Source organism: Brachyistius frenatus, unplaced genomic scaffold (genome assembly GCF_029030835.1).
Source record: "Brachyistius frenatus isolate BFR_SWC_R1_liver_20210118 unplaced genomic scaffold, ASM2903083v1 Contig_12, whole genome shotgun sequence".
Lineage (NCBI taxonomy): Eukaryota > Metazoa > Chordata > Actinopteri > Embiotocidae > Brachyistius > Brachyistius frenatus.
In genome coordinates this window covers 3566554-3584956 of record NW_027210611.1, presented here as the reverse complement: position 1 = coordinate 3584956, position 18403 = coordinate 3566554, and the positions used below count along the sequence as shown (strand labels likewise).

General features: G+C 39.9%; 2 protein-coding genes across 5 annotated transcripts in view; both read right to left on the bottom strand.

The window, feature by feature from the left end:
* The window catches only part of b4galt2 (UDP-Gal:betaGlcNAc beta 1,4- galactosyltransferase, polypeptide 2), a 165292-nt gene extending 158119 nt beyond the window's left edge, over positions 1 to 7173 (bottom strand). Inside the window, exon 1 of one of the 4 annotated variants that reach the window (XM_069692285.1) lies at positions 6652 to 7173. The gene's annotated coding sequence lies outside the window, so the exon portion shown is untranslated. Of the gene's footprint in view, positions 1 to 5109; positions 5224 to 5924; positions 6006 to 6651 lie in introns of those variants that run through there. The other 3 variants (XM_069692283.1, XM_069692286.1, XM_069692284.1) reach the window with 3 other exon arrangements.
* Positions 7174 to 8359: 1186 nt separating this feature from the next.
* atp6v0b (ATPase H+ transporting V0 subunit b) lies at positions 8360 to 16153 on the bottom strand. Its single transcript, XM_069692279.1, has 8 exons — positions 15889 to 16153; positions 15051 to 15099; positions 14368 to 14451; positions 12701 to 12778; positions 12449 to 12518; positions 12222 to 12273; positions 11564 to 11754; positions 8360 to 10434 (listed from the first exon to the last, which is right to left on the bottom strand). Exons 1-8 carry the CDS (start codon positions 15971 to 15973, stop codon positions 10408 to 10410), a joined length of 636 nt encoding a protein of 211 aa, XP_069548380.1. The 5' UTR covers positions 15974 to 16153; the 3' UTR covers positions 8360 to 10407.
* Positions 16154 to 18403: the final 2250 nt, after the last annotated feature.

The window sequence follows — 18403 nt, the reverse complement described above, 5'->3', positions numbered from 1 at the left end:
TCTGAATAAGACAGAAGAGGTGGAAGTTTTAGATGTTGACTGCGGACTTCATATTTTGATGTTGATTACTGGAATCCCTCATTTTGGCCAAATTACAAAATAAAACTTGAAGCTGTTGTCTGTCAAACCAAAAGAGACAACACTGATTATTACCTATTCTATTATGAATTCTTAAGCCACCAAAATATTATCAGAAAACCTGCGCAGAAACTAGAAGAACAATTTATATGTGAAGGACATTATGTACGTTAATGCGTACACCTCATTGTCCCGGTATTCGACTTGTAATAATAATAATAATAATAATATTTCAATGAATATATTAGAGCTTTGTACAGCGCCACCACTCAGCCTTGCAGTCAGTGTTTTCCCAGAGGTCACTCGCAGTATTGCAACCAAAAAAAAAATCCCTTGCAGCCCAAAAAGCACTTTTCCCACAGAGGACAATGACAAAACAGCTGTTGACACCTCCAACTGCAAAACAAGGTCGGGTTTTAATAACTTTATCAAAATAATCCTGGAGAGGAGCGCATCTGTGCACCCGATTTAACTGTAATGCATTTAATAGTTGCAGAGGCATTTCACTAAAAGAAACGAATGTTAACCACACGGTGGCGCTACAGAAAACAGTCATCAGGATTCATCCTGTGAGCACCATGAACCAAAATATAATGTCAGATAGTGTTTTTAGTTTTTACCACCTGTTAATACAATTTCTTGTTAAGCCCCTTCCTGCGTACTACTTAGTGCACCATATTTCCTTTCCATAATTCGTACAATTGAACAAAATAGAAATTTCCATGGCATGTGCACCGATAAGTTTCACTTTAAGATTAAAAAAAAAAAAAAACTGAAAGTGAAAATTATATTATTATACTTATAGATTAATAATTCACAAGTGTCCTTGCTGCTAGCTATATAATAAACTGCTCTGTTTTTATTATGGAATATATATTATATATATATATATTATATATATTAGTGTCTTTTGTCATCTGATGATGGCAGTCTGATTTCACCTGGTGAAATTTGTGGAGTTGTGAGAGCATTTTAAACAAACCCCGGAAAACGGAGACGAGCAGGAAAGAAAAGAGCGCGATGAAAAGAGCAGAGCGGAGCGAGGCAGAACAGAGGGAAGTAAAATCCAAGCAAATCAGAACAAACCTCCAGTGTTCTCCGGGCTCAAACCTCCTCCTCGGCTCGACTCTGCCCGTGCGGATATTAAATTGCCTCTCAGCCGTCTCTGATCTGAAGGAGGTTGGACTGTTAAAGAAACTGATATCACATCACCTCTTTGCTCCGCGAAGAACAAGTGCCCTGCTTTGTTTTAAAAATGTCCACTCCTTCCCGTACTTGTGTAAATTTACTTTTCCGGGACAAATTGACAAGCAACAGAGAAATTAATGAGGCGTCACAGTGTTGGGAAGTATTTGATAGCACTCTTTACACTGTAAATATATTAATATGCTAAGTCAGACTCTGAAAGCCATTCGAGGAATTCTCCTCCTCTGTTACGTCTGCTGATTATCAGCAGGCAGGCTGTACCCAGGTTATGCTCATACTACAAAGTCCAGTCTGTAGCTCCAATCCAAAGATCTGTCTGCTCTCTGTCTCCTCTCTCCTATCTCTCTGTGTCTCTGTGTCTTCTTTCTCCTGTCTCTCTCTCCCTCTCTGATCCAGCTGCTCATTTGGCAACAGAGCAAAGAAATAAATAAAGTGCTTCGGCGCAGAAGGAAGGCTTCACTGGGAGGATTGTATTGTGGGCAGAAGGAGTGCGATGAGGATTTGCTGAGGGGTTTTAAAGACAGTTTACTTAAATGAGTGTCTTTTTTGGCTTAAAACATCACTGGGACATTTGGCTTAAGGCCACTACTGTCCAGTTATGCTTTCAATGGATGCTGGTTTATTCGAACCGTGTCCTTGGTGTTATTTTTTTTTTGTCATCTCTATTTAGCGATGTGTGTGAAAAGCAGCGTTTCATCTTCTTAAATGTAAAAGAAAACTAAATTGAACTTACTGACAACAGTATCTGTATTTACACTGAACAGAAGGAAAGATTAAACCTAACGATGCGACTAAAAGGCAGCTCCATGTGTGATAATTTGAACATTGAGAATTCTAATAGAGCTGTGAAGTAAAACCAATAAAAAAGAAATCTCTTCTTACCAACAGGTGGGCTCATCTGTCTTTTATTACCACATTTACATCATGTTAGATGGGCTTTTTCTGTTGTTGCTTTGCTCAAGAAGGTATAGACTTTGACAACACGAATACTTTGAAGGAATATTTTGGCATGTTGGTCTTTTGCTGCAGAGTTAGATGAAAGATTAATACTTAGCTCATGGTCCATTAAAGATGGAGCTACGGCCTGCAGCAGGTATGCTTAGCTTTGTAAATAAGACGGGGATAAAAGGGGGAAGCGAGATAGCTTCGCCGTGTCAAAATGTAAAATAAAATGTTTTATAAGAAAATCATCCCGTACAGTCACCACGTGTTATTTTATGTTTGAGTAATCTGTGCAAGAGCACAAATATAACTTTTTTACTTATTTTTTTTGTACAGTGTTATTTCTTGACACCGGAGCAGTGACTTTTCTAGGAGCTGTCATCACAGTGAAGTTGCGAGGCAACCAGCCAAGCCTTTCCCAAAATGTCAAAGTGTTCCTTTAAACAGCACTGTTCCCCCCACGGGTATGTGGGACATTTTGAGCCATTTATTGGATGTTGACAGTGGACAGACATGCAAGAAACCGGGCACGGAGGGAAAGAGATGCAACGATGTCAACACCAGGGTAAACAGAGAAAAGAACAGGACAGAAAAGAGGACAACAAAATACTATACAATACTAAAGTACTGAATTGTAGCTGATAATTTGACCTTTATTTCAGAGCCTTAAAAAAAAAAAAAAAAATGAACAACTATAAGCCACAAAAGATACCTTCCCCCACCCACCCACCCACTCACCACACACACACACACACACACACACACACACACACACACACACACACACACACACACACACACACACACACACACACACACACACACACACACGTGTCCCTCTCTGAACTCGCCCCCTTGGTAACTCAGGAACCGCTCAGTTAGTTACCATGACAACAAATCCCAACATGAAAGAGCGATCAGATGAATGAATCTGTAGCAGCCGCCGGTGCTGACTGTCAGGACCGGCAAGGTGAGAATAATGAGGGAACCTGAGGAAACCAATAGGAAACCAGCAGTTTGCTCTTCGCCGCGTCATTGCACAGAGCTTCACGAGAGACGGAAAGCAGGTTCATCCACAGCAGTGTAACCTGCTGGTTGTGCTGCAAAACAGAGAGGATTACTCTAGAAGACCTGATAGTGTTACACAAGGCTGATCCAAACAGTCACCTGCAGCTAACAGGAGGCCTTTGGCTGAAAACAACATTTTAGGAGTCATTTCTTATCATAAAGACAAAAAAAACCTGATCCACAGCATTGAACAGCACACTAGAGCAGATTCAGAGTCATCACAAAAAAAAAAAAAAAATACTGAATATAATTGTTTTTTTCCACCGTGTACCCCTTAAACAGAGACATTCAAATCAGAGCCCTGACCACATACAAAGAGTTGGTTTGTTCAGATCTTTAAAAGTTCAAAATGCAGTCAATGGACTTATCTCTATCCTCGTCCCGCTAGATCACACCATTAGTCATAACATTTTATTTCAAAGACTGAAAAATGTCATTAAGATGAAAGGCTGGTTCAAATTATATCCAAATAGATTTGAATGTGTTCATATCAACAATGATTCTTCAACTAGCACTAAACGTAGTGACGGAGTTCCACAGGGTTCAGTGCTAGTGCATTATACATGTTTCCCTTTGGTGATATAAACAGGTAACACTGCACAAATCTAAACCGTTACACAGATGACACCCAGTTATATCCATCTATGAAACAAATCAGTTGATGACACTTCAAGCATGTCTAAAAGACACAGCTGTAAGAAAGTAAAGTTCTGCTGTAAGGACTTTAATGTGTTAAGTGCCATGAAATAACCGGTGTTGCGATTTGACGCTATACAAAAAAAAATTTAATTGAACTGGATGACCAAGACAAAGCTAAAGTTATTTTATTTGGCTTTTAACACATTGATATTCCTTATCTAACTGCATAGCAACCACTGACTGTATTTGCATAGCTAAGTGAGGTAACACTCAGACAATACAAACGTAAGATTGGTAATATATGATCCATTTAGACTGAAGAGTAAAAGAGGTAATAAATTATGATTGAAATATCTTCAATAAGACGCTGCATAATGATCATGTAAACTGGGCAGCTTAAATTGGAAAAACACTGTGCTAATTATGTCACAGTAAAAAGATAGATAACTTTACTCGGATTAGCATCATCAGATATTCTCCACTCATTCAAAAATGCATAAACACTATTCTGAAAAACGTAGTTTCTCTCAGTGTAATGTGTAAATAAAGTAAAAGGAATTTACAAAAGATTGGTAGATATTGTTCATTTACAGCATTGATTGCGATTAACTGGGTAGTGCTGTTTCCTAGCAACCAGTTTACACATAGTCTGCATTCAACATTACTTAAAGACCCCTTTCAGTCATGTTTAAAGAATAAATAACAATAATAATAACAACAACAAAACATGAATTTGAAAACCGTATTATAGTGTCAAACTGCAAACATAGATCATTCTTCACAGTGAGGGTCAAACAGACAACAGAACTCCAAACAACCAAAACAAGTTTTTCAGTAAAGTGGACTTTATATCTTTATATATTTTAGTCGTTCACTAGTTTAAAACAAGCCGGAAGTTTCCATAAACTTCACACAAATCTTTAGTTACAAATAGCTGTTGCAGCGTGATCCTTCTTCTGCCATGACTGAAAACCTGGGAAATTCTGGTTCCAGATCGACCACAGAGACAAACCTACCGCCTGTAATTAAACTCCCTGACACCGTCACCACTTGAGTCACAGATAAGACAAGTTTTCACAGCAGACAGCCTAAAGATGCATCCGTAGTTTCGCTGAAAACAGCGAGAAACAATTGATTAAAAACAGCACTCGGTGAAAGAATGTCAAGTTTACTTACTAACAACAAAAACAGCAACTCTGCGGTGTTGCCATCTGAAACGAAAGCAGCCAAATGTAATCCAGCCTTCATTCATTTGACTCTCTCTTTACGCCATGGCAACGGAGCAGATTGTTTCTGAGCACGAGGACTGCGCGAGACGACCGAAAGCTTCAGAACAAACGAGTAACTGGACCTGAAGCAGAGACGGGCTTGTCAAGTGGGACTCTTCCTTTGTGATGTAAATGCGTATGCAGATACAGATAACTGTTTTCTCAAATGATTATTATGTAACGTGGGGCTTTTTTTTTTTTTTTTTTTATCCACAGCAAAATAATCAGCAGCCACTTTGATAATTAATTGTTTCAGGTAAAACAAAACAAAAAAAACCTTTAACTAGATCCAACTTCTCAGTTGTGAGTACTTTTTGATCGCACAGCCTCACGTTAAATTTAAAATCTTTAGGTTTTGGACTCTTAAGTTGACCAAACGAACAATTTGATAACGTTACTTCAGGGTTGAAGAAATTGTGATGGACGTTACTCACTATTTTCCAACAGTTTATGAAGGGATTGATAAAGAAAACAATCTGCTTATTAATCAAATGATCTAAACCTCGTCAGAATGAGGCCTCGCCACAAATGCAAGTACAGATGTGGCGTTCACACTGACTTGAAGATGACAAGAAAAATGCTTTGCCCATACAGCATAAAAAAAAAAAAAATATTAAAGCACGGGAGCCGACTCTGCACGAGGGCGTAGTTACTTTTCAAAGTGAGGTAGTCCCAGTCCCACTTGCTCCTATAGCCTCTATAACAGCGGCCCCAGAGACGTACCGTGTCATAAATGAGAGAGAGAAGTCAGACTGATTTACAGTCTGGGTGCAGAGCTTCTACCTAAAACGCCTGGTTAGTTTAAGCTACATGATGAAGACTCCCCACCCCCACCCCCCCCCACCCCTCCTCTTCTTCTTCTTCCCTCTCATTCCCCCCAGTGTTAAAGCTGGCTATGCACACTTGGTGCTCTTCGCTCTCACTGTGTGCTGTCACTGGAACATTAGACATGAGATGCTGCCGTCTGCATTACAGACAGCTTCCCACGCTTCCTTAAAGAAAATGGCAGCAGCAAATTCTGGAAAAAATTTGCACTTTCAAAGTGGATTCGAAGAGCTGTGAAAAGCTTCAGACCGAAGCATGAAAAACGCATGGTTGATTCCTCTCAGCGGTGTGGCTCATGTACAGTAGAGAGACAGTGAGGGGAGGCAGAGTGAAGCCTAGTATGGCGGGAGGTGTGGGGGGGGGTGTAAAAGATGCTGCTAGTTTGTGGGAATGTGCATGATAACAACAACAAACAACAACAAAAAAGAGGGGTAGGAGGAGGGGTGGAGGGGGGGGGGCAGTGCATGCGATCATATTTCCAACACAAATATCCAAAAGTCAGTGAAACCCTGGAAGCTGCAGGGTGGTTGGATGGATGGATGTATGTATGCAGGCTGGCTGGGAAACAAAGGGAAGCGATGCTGAGTGAAACAATGCATTCCAGAAAGCAGACAGGAGCACCTACCTACCTTTGATGCTGCTCTACGTGGGCATCTTCTCTGCTGGAGCAGCACTCATTTCATTCATCATCAGCCGAGGGAAAAACTCCATTTCAATAAAAAAAATAAAAATAAAAAAATAAATAAAATAAAATAAAAACAAAAAGTCTCAATGAGCGTTTGGCTTTAAAAAAAAAAAAAAAAATTAAAAAAAATGTTGTATCAAATGGGTAAAAGCAAGAGGCTCATCCCAGCTCGACTCTTGCTCAGGATAACTATATTCTTTTGGTGTCCACAGACAGGCTGTTATGTCTGCTCTCCATCAGGGGGGGGGGGAAAGACTCATGTTTTCATGTAGCAGCACGCTAGCCGGACGGCTAACGTAGCCCCCCCTCGACGACGCTCTACCGCAAACCGGGGAGAAGAGAGCTGCTGTGCCCGCGGTTTCCCGTCATCTCGCTTGTGTTTTTTTTTTTTGGTGAGGATGATGAGGAGGCAACGAAAAGGGATGCTCTGAGGCTGAGGCAGTGAGCAGGTCCCGTCGCTCTCACTGCCTACGGAAGCCTGAACGGCCCGGATTATACTGTCGCTTTTTTTTTTTTTTTTTTTTTTTTTTTAATTCTATTCGTCTGATTCAGGGGGGCGCGAGCCGCTGATTTGATAACCCACTTTTGTCTGCTACTCAAACCCCCCAACATGCAAGATATAATAACAGTTACTAAGAATAATAATAATAATAACACTACATTTTAAGTACTTTTATGTAGTACTTTTTAAACACTTAAAATTGCGTCAAAGCTAAGTAGGCTACAGCAAGAAGGATAAATTAAGAGTGCACAGGCATAAAACACACCAACTCCACCTGAAAGTTTTGTATGTTTTATAGTCAATCAATTGGTCATCAAGGTCACCATTTATTAGTTAATTCTGGCTTCACAATAATACTACAAATATGGTTTGGTCTATATTTAAAATTGTCTAATTGATATAGTTTAGCAAGGTTGCACTTATAAAAGTAGATGTGACAACTTTATGATTTGTGTTTGTCCTAAAGTAGACTTTATTGTTTAACCTCTGAGAGCTATTATTTATCAGGTTTTCTCAGACAGGTTTTTCCTCGCTTCTTTTTACTCAGCTCTTAAACTGAGTGTTAGTGGACCAAGACTGTATTTAATAACTTCATAAAAGCAATTCGTTTTCAGACTTGCATGTATTAAGTAGATTGACTATATGGTCTGCGTCATATGGAATAAAAACCACTGCTCATTCGTTGTCAGTGTAAAACAACTGCAGTCAAAATAAGCCACAACTTTGATTAGATGTTTGTTAAACATCTAATTGAACAGGTTAACATTGATTACTAGAATTTAAAAGTTTGTCCACAAATTAGTTAGAAAGGGTCTTGTAGGACCAAGCGATTTGCTCTTTATTATGATCAATCTACCATTATGAGATCTTTTAGTCATCTGCACAAGATAGATATAGTTACCGAGTTTTTAAGTGTTCAGCACCAGTTTGATCAGATGTTGTGGTTTTCAGCTCCATCTAGTGGAAGCAAGTCAACACTGCAGGAAGTCCTTCAGGCGCCTCAGTGACCCTCAGTGACCTGGGTCACGTATAAAGCTCCCATTTAGAAGAGCAGCGTTGATACTAACTTGACGTTTTACCACTAAAATTACATTAAGACAAATACAAATCACACACACACAAAAAAAAAAAAAAAATTCAAAGATCTTCACCGAACCATTTTATTTTCTCGAGGACATTTATGAAGCCAGAAGGAAAATTCGAGTTTGTTATTATTATTATACACAATGTCAAAAACTATGAGTTATTTTCTGATCACCATCACGTCAACATAATGTACACACAGTACCACCTACAGTCACTGAAAGCCCGGGGTTTGGTGCAGAGCCTGGTTTTGCGAAGGCATCTCGGGAGTTACACCTTGATTTCATGACTTACGAGGACAAAGCTGACCCCTTTGTGAGGCCAGGTCTACACACACACTAAAGACAATCCACTTTCCCCAGGTGAGACTCAATGTTTACACTCTTTCGGCAGATGTGTGGAGGGAAAAAAAAAAAAAAATGACAAGGAAAGATTTGAGACAATTCACAATTAGCCGTGGTCTGTCATCTCTGTGGAATGATGCATCGAGAACGTAAAATGGTGCGGAGTGCGTTTCCATACATCCAGAAAACTCAGCTGAAACACTGTAAACCGCCAGCTAAGAAGAACATCCACACAAACTGACATTATAAAGCACCATTAGGCGGCTTTGTAATGAGGCTGCAGGAGTTTAACGTCTGCTTTTCAACTTTTACCAACACACGACTCAGTTTTACACACGAGGAAGGAAACTTTCAGGAATGTTAGAAAATAATTTGGAAAACCAAACGTTTACATGTACGTTCAAAACAAGACAGTTTAACAACAAATAAATGTGCAGATTTGTAGATTCCGATTTGTGTATAATAAGCATATTGAAATTTGCTTTAATGAAGTTGATTTTGTTTTGGAGTTCAGAGTTTTGGGCGGCAGACCAGCTGATTGCTTCACATCCAAATCTGTGGATCAACTTATTTTCCCTAAAGACCTCTGATTCAATGATGGTCATGCTAATATTAACAGTTACCCAGTCAAAGGTAATACTCAATAACAATTGTGATCAAACAGATTCAAATTTGCTGTCCAGGAAGATGTAAGGTTGGTATTTTCACATTTTAGGTTTCCTAAAAGACAAGTTTCATGCTGACGACATCTTCGTTTCCTTGTAAACTTCTCAATGCTTTCTGTGCACAATACTTTGGATAAAAGGTCTCTTTAAAAAGATTTATTTTTGCTTTTTTCCCAGTCAACAATACACAGTCCTATCTGGTGCCTGATTAAACTCGTATAAACTACAGGAAAGGATCATAACTTTGGATAAAACTGGACTCAACCAGGGAGGCTAATTAATGGGTATCAAATCAGGAAACCTTTTCGAGCGCGGAGTTAATGAATGGCAGAATGACAAACTTAGCGAGAGATGTGCGGCTGTGATTTGACTCCATTTGGCGTCCAAAAAAAAAGCATGTCCGACTGTCCTGTGACCTCACTGATGATTGTAGATCAACACTCCCAATTCTAAACTTCATAAAATCTCCATCACTATTAATGATAGGAAGCCTGATAAATACTGTATTTGGGCCACTATGTGGATTAAGGACCACTTCTTATGAGCAAAGAACAGATAAAAAAAAAAAAAACTGACAGACCAGGCTACAACACTGATAAACACCCTCATGCTTCACAGGAAAAAAAAAGAAAAAAGAAAAAAAAGAAAAGATCACATGTTCAGCATACACACACACGCACACACACAAATATTTTCAGATCCTCTGGTGTCATTTTTAACTATCATTCATCAAGAGTGGTCAGAAACAAACTGATGAACCTGAATCAACTTTGCGATCCAGCTACAAACGAGACAAAAGACTGGCTGCCGACAGTAGACCAGTCTTCAACTAAAATCACTTTTATGACGTTTATATATCAGCAACATAAATTGTCATCTGATGAACAACCTTTTTCATTTTGTTCCTCAGTTTTCTTCTTTGACATGCATGTTTCCCTCAGGGCAAAACAGAAGAGCACGCACGTACCACTCTTGGATCAATGATTTTTAAAAACAACACCAGGCAAATAGAGACATTTAAATAATTTACGATGTATTTACACAATAATCCATCTTATATTTTCAGCAGTGTCTTTCTCTTCTCAGCGCGTGGATGCATCTTCTAGTCGCCCATCTTTACTTTTGACGTCTGAAGGGAAAAAAGAAACTAGTTATTGCAGGATCTTGAATGCGGCTAGAATCATTACGTCCGCGCAAAATACAAAGGGTCAATCAAAAAGTTCAAGGATCACTTCTGCTGTGTGCGAACGGAGCACAGCACCGGGACACACGTGGTGCAGGGAAAAGATATAACCTTCGTGAGTTCGTAGTCCGAGTTACATCGCTTGATCGCGATCAGTCACACACAGTAACTACACAGCAACTGATTAGTCAGCTGCACACGAGGTACACGCGTGTTTTGTGAGCAGCACCCTTTGCGACTTCGCCGCAGCGCGCACATCCAATTGTGGGTCAAACTCAGGAAATCAGCAACGGAGACCCTTGAAATTCTTGGGAAAATCTATGGCGATGACGCAACGAGCCGTTTTAAGTGGCATTCACGTTTCAAGAGGGGCAGAACGTTACTGCCCAAGACTGGAGGAGCCGCGTCGGGTCGGGGGCGCAACGAGGTTGGTCTTCTCGGACATTTGCGGGGTCGTGCGCCTAGAATTTGTTCCCCAGGGTCAGACTGTCAACACCCGAGTTCTACGGAGACGTTCTGAGATGTCTGAAGAAAAAAAAAAAAAAAAAAAAAAAACATTCAGCGCAAACAACCTGGACTCGGGCATGACTGCATCTCTGCTCTCCAACATGATAACACGGTGGCGTTATTGAGGGTTTCTCATCCTCGGTGACGCCATCGTAGCTCCCAACCACACCGACTACCTTCTTTCTATTTCCTGAAAAATTCTACGCCAAATTTGATGCGGTCCCAAAGTTTCACACACACACACACACAGCAGCGGTCACAGAAACATGTGTAACCCCGGGTGCTGATGTCGATCAAGCGGTGTAACGTGAAATACTCACGAAGATTATTGCTAGCCCGTGCTCCGTCGCAGTGCTTCTCTCCGTTTGCATGCAACAGGAGCATTCTTGAACCTTTTTGATCGCCCCTCGTACATGTAACAAGACATTTGTGGAAATAATAACTTCTTTTTTTGCAACAACAACAACAGTCTTTTGTTGCTGACTCTTGTGTCAAGAGAGTGGAGAGATTCCTCCTCACGGGAACGAAATAAAAAGTGAAAAAGAAAACCCCAGCACGTCTCTTTCACCTGCAGAATGGCTACAATGACCCCGAACAGGCCGATTGCACTGCCAAAGATTTCCACGATGAGGATCTTCACGAAGAGGCTGGCGTTCTGGGCGTCTGCCAAAGCCGCTCCGCTGCCCACGATGCCGACGCAGATGCCACAGAAGAGGTTGGAAAAGCCCACGGTCAGTCCAGCTCCGAACATGGAGTAACCTGGAGGACAGAAAACAGTGAGTCAAAGGGCGTGATGAGTAATCCAAAGAGGAACTCGGTGCAAACATCAACCTCCATGTTAGATCAATTTAGGACCATCTTAAAATATGACTTCCTTTAATCTCTTCTCATCTTTTTATGCAAAATAAAATGAAAGAATTAAATGTGGGATCTATGCGTTAACAACATTTTGTCAATACAAATTTGTTTTATTAAGTGTATAGAGTAATTCATATATAATATATAATATTTACTTAGACTGAATGCAGCAAATATCTATATTTTCATCACCGTCAACTAAAAGTAACAAACAAAACTTATAGCAGACAAAGTCGTGGTCGTACAAAATGTCACCAATCGATCTTCAGAGCTGTGACATTAGTGATTTTTAGATTAAAACTGTCGTATATGTATTTTGGGTGACTTTTCCTTAAGGTTTTGCCTTCATCAGCTTCATGTTTTCTTACCAGCCTGGTAGTTTCGTGCGCCGATGGTCTCAGGGGTTGTTCCACTGAAGTTCTATAAGATGAAAGAGACTATTTTCAGAAACAACCACCCTTTTATTTCACCTCTTTCTGTCCCTTATGACTCAAACTGAATTTCACGGCTGTGCTGTTCCCCGTGCAGTTCTCCTTGCATCATTTACAAGTAAATAAAAGCAAAAATGTTTTCGTAACAATGCTTTGTTACTGACCTCAGCCATGTTGCTGATGACAATAGCCATGATGATCCCATAAATTGCAACAGCTTCACAGAAGATAATGCTGCAGGGGGACATAAAAACCAGAGAGAAACAGTGTGAGAGAAAACACCACCTGTTACCAAGTATCTACAAAGTGTTGCTATGGAAATGTAATTCATTAAACACTGTGACAGTGACTAAGAGAAGCTAATAGATTATAAAATAGATGAGAGCCGTACAGAATCTGTTCCTGAATGAACCTACCTGACCAAATTTTTGGTCTTGATTCGTGGAGCCTTGACACCACCACCAATGATGGTTGAGCCAGTGATGTAGATCCCCCTGGAAAACAACAACAACAACAACAACAACAACAACATCAGCAAAACATGTTTTTAACAGAACAGAAAGCCACAGATATAAAAGGATTAAAGAGAAACACAACCAAAAAGCTGTTAATCATTCAATCTCCCATTTCTGCTGTGGAAATCAAAGTTAAATGCTACTTGAAGTTGGCTACTAGTGTCTAAGTTGAAATACATCATTTACACACAGTATAAACGCACATGTTCTGTCATCCAAATAGTTCTACATGCACCGAAGACACGGCGATAAAGCCCACAACCACTAAAGGAGCCTATGAAGGTTATAGTCATTAGAACACACTGCCGCTGCGCATTTCTATCTAATGACATAATGGGGCAACAATATTATGACACTAACAGAAATTTTATGCTAAATGAAAATACAACTTCTGAATGCAAATCCAAACAGGAGGCTAAACAGGCAGCCAGCTCAGACGTGTTTATCTTTAGGAAATGTGTGGAAAACAACTTCTTACCAATTTACAATGATGGAAATATTGCAAGACAAAGTAATGTGCATGATAGTCTCATGCAAAAAAAGAGAAGTCAGTGACTCAGCCGAGAAACAAGAAGATCAACATTTCTGAGGGGTGAATCTGTAATCCAGCTACTTTCCGATAAGATTTAACCCACAACCATTGAACACCTCAACAGCACTGTGACCAGCATGTGTCTGTTTTCCAAAGTCCCACACATCTTTGGCTTTAGCTGGCTTTTATCTGCAGCTGTTCAGCTTATTCTGCATCAAAGGAAGTCAGTGAGGAGGAGCTCTCTCACTGTTCATCCTGGTGACTCAACGATTGCATTCACTTATTGAAGCTTCTTGATACTTTTCATCGCTCCCATTTCTTCCTTCACAAACAAACAAAACCGAGCCAGAACAAAACAGAGCCAGATGCCTTTTTAAAAATCAGAAACCACACTTTAAATTCTGAGCACAAATGAGATGAGAGGGTTTCAGGATGGCGTGGAAAAAGGACGGCTGCAGGTGCCTGGTGTGAATGAATCTCAGAGGCGTGCAGGTCATCAGCTGTAGTCTTTATGGTGTGTTCAAGTGCAACTTCTAACAGACGGCGTGAGGTGGTGTGAGGCCCTGAAGCTGTCAGGTTTTTGTCAGTGGTAGCTATTTAAAGTTGGTCAGGGCCACTTTCAAGCTCATTAAAATGTTTTTGTATTAGGCAGTAAACTGGTATTAAGGCTTAAGACTCAATAAATAATTAAAGAATCTAAGCCCGTCAAAAAACATACTGAAAAGTGTTCCAGTATTACAAACAGTAGGATTTTCCACTTTTACACGTCGTGTTTCAAGAGGAAATTCAAAAGGAAACTACTAAATGAAAAGTGTTGCATTTTAGGCCCTCAAGCACCGCCACCTTTCTCACACTTATGTCAAATCAATAAAAAATAATTTACTTGCAACCTCTTTAAAACAGGAATTCAGTACTCTCAGGAAGCCATCAATTGGTCCAATAGTATGCAAGATTATGATAATGTTTTGTAACTATAACTACCTGAAAGCAGAAAGTAATATATACTTTCAGCTTTTGTTCCTGGTCAGTAACTCACCAGGCTGCTCCCACCACAGACAGAGAGATGGCCAAGCCGATGCCCAGATTGGCCCACATAAAAGGAGAAGTCTCCGTCAGGAACCTGCAAGTGAAGAAGTGCAACTTATTACAGCTACACTTTGTGAGGAAACACTATCGGTATTAACGGCACCTCGTAGAACGAACATCTTCAGCTGAAATAACTGTAGATGAAGCTGTCGAAAGTTTATGCTGCAGATATAATAAGATACCACCGTTTGTTTGCCTAAATAAAGCATAGAGGGAAATGAGTATAGAAATGTCTGACAACAACAAAGTAGACTTTTGATCTGTGGTGTAAAATCAAATTAGCGCTGGTGTTACACTATCAGAGGGAAAGTCAGGCCCTAGCAGTAGTGCTGCGCTGTGGTGGTCAGTGGGAAACCGTGTTGCAAGGCATTTTCAGTATTCTTGCGATTATGCAATCTGGGGAAAAAAAAAAAAAAAACCTGAGGCAGTTTTGTTTCTGCAAAAGTGTCCGTTTGATAGAATAACTTCAACAACAACAAAAAAAAAGTGTAAACACCCCTGAAGTTCAGTCCTTTCTTTTCCTGCACGAAGGACGAAGGCTTTCAACTGAAGCAGCAGTTCATCTCAGAAGTGTCACAGATCAGGAGACAGGAGCTTCGTGTCCAAAAATAAAATTAAATAAAAAAGACTTACCATGCTACATCAAAGCGGAATCCAAGGTCGAAGATAGTGTAGCAGATACCTACGGAAACAAAAAGAGGATATTTTTAAAAAAGGGAATCGAGATGAACCGAGATGTATATTTACAATGGAAATTGGTACGTGAAGCACAGAAAGCCCCTTTTTAGTTCAGCCGTATACGTTTCTGCATTAATAAACCCGTCGTGTATAAAAAAAAACTAAAAAAACAACACAGTCACACTTATTATGTCCGTGATGGAAAGAAGTTGCAGCTCCAGTGGGACGTCTCACGCTCACGTGAAAACCTGCCGCACTTCCTCTTTGCAAAAGCGTTTTAAAACGGAACAGCTGACATTATCTTAGGGTAAAAAAAAAAAAAGAAAAAAAACAACTAAATAAGCAAAATAAAACACTGGAAGAAAAACAACAATCGGATAATTTTCTGTTCCAACTATGAGCTAATTGACGTTAGCTTAGCACCGCTAGCTGGACACGCTAACGTACAGACATTAACCGGGTCGCGTGTCTTAAATGGTAAACACGTGAAATTGAGATCAAATACTCTGAGCGATAAACTGCGGCTTTGTGTCCCAATAAATACGATGCGTTAATAACCTCGTGCAATAACAGCCGCGAAACGCTGTCGTCCCAGGATTTAGCCGGGTCCCTACTTCTAGCTGTGAAACGCACAAAACGCCCTGTGCGATGCAAAACAACAACAAAAAACAACAACAACGACATAATCCTTGTTGAATAATCCCAATAGATCCATTATTTCACTCAGTCATTCAATTATTAGGGGTGATTTTCAGTGTGTGTGTGTGTGGGGGGGGGAGAGAGACAACCTTACCGACGATTAGTATGGTGCTCCAGAAGGCCAAAGTGACCCCCGTGTAAAGAATGGCGTGTCCGTTCATCATCCACTCCAGCAGCATCTAATCCAGCGGTCCGACCGGCGGGATCAGCGAGATATACGTGGCCCTAATTTAAACCCCGATGCCGGCGAAGCGAAGTAAACGAATATAACAAAGCGTTTCAGTCGATAGAGGAAGGAAGAGCGTCAACGGGAGAAGCGGGCTGATGTCAGCTGATCCAGCTTGACAGGCATGTGACCGAGAACCGGAGGGCTGCGTTCGGTTATGGTTTTTTTGGGGGTTTTTTTTTTTGTTTTCTTCACCTCGCCGCTATTACCTCCCAAAAACAACAATAACAACGTAACACGGGTTATTTGTCTACCGCCGCTGCTTACAACAACGTAGGGTTATATTTACAGTACACACGAAATAAAACAAAATAAATTTAAAAAAAAAAAGGTTTGCAACTGAGCCATTTGAGTCACGTATGCGTCCTAAGAAGGCTGCATTCCACACCAGATACCTGCAGCGCCCGTAATGACCGCTGCATGTCGCTGTTGTAACACATATGAGTAAAGGTGGTAAGACTGCGAGCCATTGATTAAACCCGTATGAAGCTTAGTTACTTGTGCAATCAATCAATAATAAATATATTCTGTTGAAAAACAAAGACATTCCTAACAAATCAAGTCACTTTTAGATGTATTGCTGCGTAAAGAAGTGTTGTTTGGTTTTTAGTTGAAATGCAACAGTGCATCCCAATCATTCAGCGCTTTAACAACTCCACAGCCTCAAATAATTGGTCAGTGTTATTATTTTATTTAGTAATGAATCCTGTTTGTGTATCTTCACCTATAATTGAAGACTAAATATCTTTTACGGAATCTTTTTAACACAGGTCCTGCATTACAAACTACTGCTGTGAAGTTTGAAACATCTTGGCATGGCATCTAATGAAAAATGTTCAGACATAGCATCATGGGAAATGTAGGATCCAGCACGTTTTGAACTTGACCCATGCCAGGGGCTCAAAGTCAGAATATTTCCACATCTGCTGCTTTGACTTTGACCATTCTTTATTTAATAAACTATATCTCATGCGAATCCTAAACCTTTGGTGCCATACTAAATCCCTAAAGTATCATTTTATTGTATTTTTGACATCCATTCCTCTACGAATGGCAAAAGTTATTTTCATCTCAAGTTTTCTTCAGTGAAAGTTTATTCTCATTAAATTTCACTTCAATGATGTTCGCGTGTGTAACATGTACGTTTTTATGACAAAAAGCATTCAAAACAAGCCTGTGGCTAAAACGTGGGATATGCCTCTGTTGATAACAAAATAAAAGTTTTATGCTTGTGATGCAATAAAGCGTTTTAAGTCAAGTAGGTCTTTCAGGAGGAATAAAAGGGTGACAACAGCACAAATAAAAAATAAAAAATAACACACTTTGCTGTGAAACTGGCAGCACAAAATTGGAAACACTGCAATCATCTGACTCTACACCATTTTTCTGACAGTGCTTCATATCACCAAAGATATTGTTCCCATCCTCAATTTATAATTCCAGGCAATCTGTGTCAGATTCCAGCTCTGAGGCCACAGAAGTAACTGAGCTGTGAAGTTTCTCTCTGTCTTCTGTTCCATCACAGAAATGAAATTACTCAATGAGGAATATAGACCCAGAAGTCAGCTCCATCACACCAGCTTGCGAAGCGATAGATTCAGTTCTTATCCATCTAAAGACCATATGGTATTCAGATGTAACGATTAGCAACAAACATTTGTCTCTTTTGTTGAATCATCGCTGCGCTTATGTGTCATCATGCATTTGTTTGTTCCCGGCAGCAATCCAGGAATCACAAGGAATGATCACAGACACCAGAGGCAGAGCAATAAAAATGGGGGTGTTAGCATTACTATTTCCCCTTATAAAAAGTTAAAAGCTAATTTTGTCCAAATGTTTGTTGTTTGAGCATTAAGCACAGCCCAGAAACAGCTGCATCAGAAAGTTTCTGCCATCCAGGGACATTATCATGAAAGTGGAAAAAGATTTTGTATCACTGATCTGAGTCATTTACCACCTGTTGATTGAAGTGACGAATTTTTATGGTTTTGCTGACACTGGTATTCTGTACCTTTACAGTAAAAGTGAAGGGAATACTGATTACTTTTGTGTCAAACTGCAACAGTACAGCCTTGTTTGTGAAAAGGAAAATGTAAGTCTTTGAATGCAGGTGCTTTAATCCCAAACATGCCACCTTCTACACAGAGTGTGTCACAACATAAAAAAAATAATTAAAAAAAAACATATATATATATATATAAAGAGCAAAGAAAGAATCTGCAAAGAAAAGGAAGAATATTCTTTTTTTGTCGCTGTAAAAATGAGATCTTTGCCAGGTGTCTGGTGGTTCACACAAGACTGGTTATAATCGGTTCGTAATAAGACACCTTTGAAGCCCTGCACCTACCAGCAATCTCAAAAGCATTCTTTACAGCTAAGAAAT